The sequence below is a fragment of the Mus musculus genome, chromosome 14, assembly GCF_000001635.26.
Source record: "Mus musculus strain C57BL/6J chromosome 14, GRCm38.p6 C57BL/6J".
NCBI lineage: Eukaryota > Metazoa > Chordata > Mammalia > Rodentia > Muridae > Mus > Mus musculus.
This window is the reverse complement of record NC_000080.6, coordinates 42,292,328-42,298,174: the sequence shown is the minus strand read 5'-3', so window position 1 is coordinate 42,298,174 and position 5,847 is coordinate 42,292,328. Positions and strand designations below refer to the sequence as shown.

Genomic DNA, 5,847 nt, shown 5'->3' with positions numbered 1-5,847 from the left:
CAGACTCAGGCCTAGAACTGGGAACTCAAAAATGTAGAAACTGGAGAAGTGAGAGCTAATGGGACTACGAAGAAGCAATCCAATGTCCCTGTTGGCCTTTGTTCACAGATGCCTATCTTGTCTGGTTTTTTTTGGAGATAGAATGTGGGATTTTAGCTTTTGAAGAAGGGACATAAAGTTCACAATTTGATGTTGCCCCGTCCCTGACTTCTTCTATTGCCAAGTACAAGGGAGTTTTCATTGCAAAGAAATGGGATTTGTAAATCAGAGATTTCATGAAAACCCTATGCTCACTTTATTGAAACAATGTCTCCTCTCAAGGCAGTTGAACACTAACACATATACTCCAACTTGTGTAAAGGTAAAGGTGCAGGAGTAGGTTTCTGTCCTCTGGGAAACAGAGACACCTGGGTAAATTGACTGTTTATTACATGAATGGACCCCAGTAGTAGATTTATATTGGAGAATAATCTCCCTCATATAAGGATCCTAATGAAGATGAGCTAGCCATGCCATGGCACTAACAAACTCTCCCCATTCAAAGCACTGGACTTGTAGTGAAGCAGAGAGAAATCTCTAGCTTTGGAAGGAGAAGTTGCCAAGAGGGGTCCCCAAGGGCAAAAGAGAGACTCCAGGAAAGGGCACCTCAGAAACTGGTCAGATGGGGCAAGCTGGTAAGCCGGTAGGCCATGGAAGTTCCAGGTGACATCATCAGTAGCCACTTCCCTGGACAATCTCTTGTATCCAAGAGAACCCTAGAATCTTCTGTGATGTTGCCAGTGTTGTGGTAACCAGAGCGGCTTGTGGGGTATTCCTTCAGATCCTCATGGGTTCCCAAGCAGGCATGTTGTCCATGCTCCTCAGGGTATTTCGGAGAGAGAATAGAATACACACAGACACCAGACCAAGGCAGAAGGAGGCCGGCCGCCCATCATGGTGGGAAAGGGCAAGAAACAACTGGTCATGGAGAAGGCACAGTGAGTCCTGGGCAAGGTTTGGGGAGCTCCCTGGGGGATGTGGGCTTCAGCTGGTCCTTCCAGGAATAGGGATTGTGATCTGGATCCTTCAGATTCCTCAATGGTAGAGCCAGAGTCAAGAGTGTCTGATGATTAGTTTTACAGACAGCCTGGTATTGACAAGCCTGCAGGGGCATTGCAGAGATCTTAATTTCCCACTGAATGGCAAACTATGCAAAGACCAAGCTCTGTGAGAATAGAAAAGTGTTGTTCTCAGAATAGAGTGTTCATGTACTTCATCTTTTTTTTTAAAGATCTATTTATTTATTATATGTAAGTGCACTGTAGCTGTCTTCAGACACTCCAGAAGAGGGAGTCAGATCTTGTTTCAGATGGTTGTGAGCCACCATGTGGTTGCTGGGATTTGAACTCTGGACCTTCGGAAGAGCAGTCGGGTGCTCTTACCCACTGAGCCATCTCACCAGCCCCATGTACTTCATCTTAATATAGTTTCCTCTAGGTTACATGAGCATGTGATGCCAAGAACAGAGAGGGCTATTCCCCTGCCTATGAATCAAGGTCTCAGACTGTTTGGTATTGAACGCACATGATGTGGACTGATACACAGTCTGGGTTCCTGTAGCAGTGTACGAGCTCTCATCATGCATTTGAAGAAGACTAGAAAAGCGTTGGCTAGTATGCTGAGAGGGTTGTCAGATATGAGCCGACAATGCCCTCCATTTATTCTTGCCTGGCCCAGCTTATGCATTTCAGGGCTAGGGCGATTACAATAGGAAGTCGGGCATATGTTTAGTGGTGGTGGTTGTGAACAGGCACCTAGCTGAGGAGCCCAACTTGAAGACAGCTATGATGCACTATCAGGGATTCTCAGTGTCTCTAGATTTTCCTCTTCCTCAGGCTTCTGTGTGGGACAAAGCACGGTTTCCTTTTCCCTGCCCTATTATCTCTACATGGTTACTAGTGCTTTTCTACCTACAGGGTCTGCTGGGGAGGCTTCACCCCAAGCCCCCACTATCAATGAGCAGGAGAAGAGACAGGAGAGGTTGCAGAAGCTCAAAAGAGAGCTCCAGAACATAAAAAATGCCAGAGACGAACTTCAGGGAATCCTGGCCAACTACACTAACAAGGATTTAAATGACAGGTAGTCATTATGCCCAGTTCTTTGCTGACTATCTTGGGCCATCCCTGTTAAGCCCAGATTCCCTCATACCACAGGTGGCTACAACTCCAGGCTGTTTACATACCCAAATCCATTTTGCTGATTGGAATTTCGATGCAGAACTTCAAGTTCAGATAGGAGTGAGATGGGGGTCACAGGCACTTTTGATTCCTCCAAAAGTAATTCAGAGCCTGTGGCAGGAATCACAGTCTGAGGATGAAGGTAGTAATGTGTGAGCTCCCCTCCTGCCATTTAAGAAGCTTACACAGGTGTTGGTTGGTGGGAGATGCTAGGTAATGTTTGTTTATAGCCAATCCTTTCCATAATTGACCAGGTGGTAATTTGGTTCCAATTGGTCCTGTCAACAGATGGAGGGGCCTGTCCCACATACTGCCTTTCAGTATGACTGGACTGGCTGTAGTTCATAATTGCTTTTCTCAAATTTTGTTCATTATACTCTCAGAAAAACCGAAATCAATTTATTTATTTGGCATTCTGATTGACTGTGTGTGTGAGTGTGTGTGTGTGTGTGTGTGTGTGTGTGTGTATCTGTGTCTCAGTGTGTGTTTGTGTGTGTGTGTAAAAGACAGAGCTATACAGAGACAGAGAATGAGAGAGATACTGGGTGCATGTGAGCTTGTGTGTGCATTTGTGGTTGTGGGTGTTCCTGTGTGTGTGTGTTCCTGTGTGTGCAGCTTAAGATCTAGAGAGTCTGTATCATGTGATATATCCTGAGGTTGTGCCTGACTCCATTTCCAGGCAATAATAGTGAAGAAGCCAGGGAGGTTCATTTTTAGTAGCACAGCACTTGACCTCTGTGCTCACTGTGGATGCACATTGGAATCTCCTGGTAGGTTATAGAGGCTTTTTTCCTGTAGATATGATTATGTCCTTTAGGAATTGATGTAGCAATAGAGCCAAGGATTGTCAATTCCGTGTCTAAAACCAGGAGGAGAATCATACAGATTTAACGTGGACCAAGGCCTGTGACACAGATTCCTGGAAAGTTCTGGGAGAACTAGTCTATTCTTTCAAACCCCTACAGGGAGCTGAGGCAGATCAGCACCCTGCCTTTACTTCCCTGGGCTTACTGGCCCAAGCTGAAGAGTAATAAGTTTAATAAGCACCAAGTGGAACCGGTAACAAGGAGCTAGGTCAAGGGGCATATATGGGGTGGGGTAGTGCATGATTCAGCTTGAATTGAAATGATCCTTGTATCCTTATTTCACGGGACAATTTGTTCCTTGTCCATGCCCTCCCACAGGATCAACTTTGAGACATTCATGCTTGAGATGCAACATGACCAGGTGATGACTGACCTGAAGTGTATGCCCCAGGACATCAGTGAGGCCTTGTACAAGTGCAAGCAGTTGACTAAAGAAAATCAGTTCTACTGGTGAGTGACTAACAGGGTCATGACCCAAGACCTAGGCACAGGATATGTCTGCCAATCCTTGTCTTTGAACTAAAGTGGGGACTCAGGTTCTATACTGTTAGTCTCTAAACAGGAAGCCTGCCTCCTTCAAACAAGGCACTAAGATTTTAACATCTTGGATCATTTTGACTAAGTGTGAAGAGACTGGGAGCCCCTCAAGCCACTGTCCTTTCCAACTAAGTATCCTTGAGATCGAAAAAGTGTCCACCATGATGGAGATATCAATCAGCCTTGGGCCTCTTGGGCTCTGAACATAGATTTATAGATGGGGTTTCCAGGAGAAACATAGAAAGATTCTGTGATGCTTGGGTCTCTTCACTCCTAGAGAATTTTGCCCCAGGTGGGTTTTTTTTTTATACCACAGACTTATAAGCACATATAGACCCCATGTACTTTTCTGAGAGATACATGAGTCCCTGTTGGTGTCAGGGTTTTCAAAAGTACCTTGGGTCTTCTGGAAAGTGGCAGACCTCTGGATTTAATCTCCCTCTATGGCCAATCTGGATACTTGTTTGGGGCTGCCTGGGGATCAGGGCCAATGATGAAGGAATGGTCTTTGGAGGAATGGGAGGAAGATGGATGCTTCCTGGATTCACCATGTTTTGTTTGTGGCTCAGCTTCAGGAACTGCCACCTCCTGATTGAATCTAACCTCATCCAGCACAAAGTCAGGATGTTGAGGAAGGAGAACAGACAGCTGCTAAGGGAGCAGATTGCATTGGAAGAATGCAACATAGAAACAAAAATACTATGTAATGAAGGTAGCCAGAAGATCAAAGACCACTATACTAAGAAGCAGCAGGTAGGATGAATGAAGCATCATGGGCAGAATGCCCTAATGTGTGATCATAAACACAGTTAAGCCTATGTAACCATCCTGGACCTTATCCAGGCTCTCTCCTATTTCTCATCCAGTTTTACACTTCTGTGATCATTTCCAAGACTTTCTGTGGACTTACACTCTTTTGAAGAAATTCGATTTCTGCCATGCCCTCTCCTCCCCATCCTAGTAGGCCACCTCTAGCTTGCCACTCTAGGCAGAGGAGATCCTGGACCCCTGAAGGCAACCCCTTGAGGCTCTATGGTATGGAGAGGTGCCTCAGGATGCCACTTCCTGAATTATCTAGGAACCAGGTCCTCTGTTCTGCTCTATGGCAATTCATCCTGAGGGGCTTGGGCCTGTCCTCTCCTAGGACAGAAGGGCAGGCTCCAATTTTATTTTGTGTGTGTGTGTGTGTGTGTGTGTGTGTGTGTGTGTGTGTGTGTGTCATGGCTTGGCTGAAAAGATGCAGCGTCCTTTCACTGTCTCCAAGATGAGGTACTAGCACAGGATTGCAGTACCTAAGGAGCCATAAACATTGTTTTTGTTTTTGTTTTTTTTTTTCCTTCATGAGTATCCCCTTTAGAGTTCAATGCTTACCCTTGGGAAGATTTGCATGAAGCACACTCTTGCTGATTACAGTATCCTTTCATTGTGCTTGATTTTCCTGTGAGATAGTTTCTCTGGGGATTCCCAGATATAGGGGTTCCCAAGGAGAGCCAAGGAAGGATTCAGCACTCCAGAAATAATAAGAGCCTTCACTTCAAAGTTTGCTAGGCTCCCAAGAAGGCCTCTGTTTAATGTTAGATTCAGACACTGATACACACTTATTTTTCAATATCAAGTATTTAGACTATTGGAGAAATGTGGAGTTTTACTTTAACTCCAGCACAGTGTGTAGTTCACAATTCAGTGCCAAGCAATTTTTTTTTTACAGTTGAGAAAAACATCCAGGCCCAGGAGCTCTCTTCCCCTTCTCCTATGGGGATACAGGAAAGATCTCAGATGAAAAGTGATACTGGATTGTCCTGCTGAGTAAAGCTGGTATTTGCTGGATCGCTGACATGGAAAGATCTCACCAGGCTTTTTTTCTCTTCCTCCCGTAGGTCTGAAATATTCTGCAGAAGCTCAAACAGATCAGAGACCAGGTCAAGATCTTGCTCAGACACAACTGTTTACCAGGAGCACTGGGTGTGCAAAGCAAATTAACCACCATTGCATCTAATCCTTGTAACCATGGCAATCTTGGGCTGCATTTTCTTCTTTTTTGGTTTGCTATGGGTAATGAGGCCTTTATTTTGTGTAGCCTCTGGTCCAGCAAGACTGCCTGTTTGGAAGGCTTCAGAGAAGTGCTGAGATACATCAAGATCTGCTCGGCATCCAGGAGGGCTTTGAGAATGCCAATTTTGGCTGGTCCTGTTGGGTCATCTAGAATTATATCATGGTGATCAGTCAAG

General features: G+C 45.2%; 1 protein-coding gene across 1 annotated transcript; it reads left to right on the top strand.

The window, feature by feature from the left end:
* Window positions 1-826: 826 nt before the first annotated feature.
* Window positions 827-4,381, top strand: Gm9611 (predicted gene 9611). The gene is made up of 4 exons (XM_017316336.1): window positions 827-842; window positions 1,956-2,118; window positions 3,401-3,532; window positions 4,189-4,381. The coding sequence occupies exons 1-4, from the start codon at window positions 827-829 to the stop codon at window positions 4,379-4,381; spliced, it is 504 nt and encodes a 167-aa protein (XP_017171825.1).
* Window positions 4,382-5,847: the final 1,466 nt, after the last annotated feature.

What these genes read in the sequence shown, in the direction of transcription:
- Gm9611 (XM_017316336.1), top strand. An exon ending in AACAAGGATTTAAATGACAG is followed by an intron (nt 2,119 to 3,400) that starts GTAGTCATTATG and finishes GCCCTCCCACAG; the next exon opens with GATCAACTTTGAGACATTCA. An exon ending in AAAGAAAATCAGTTCTACTG is followed by an intron (nt 3,533 to 4,188) that starts GTGAGTGACTAA and finishes TTTGTGGCTCAG; the next exon opens with CTTCAGGAACTGCCACCTCC.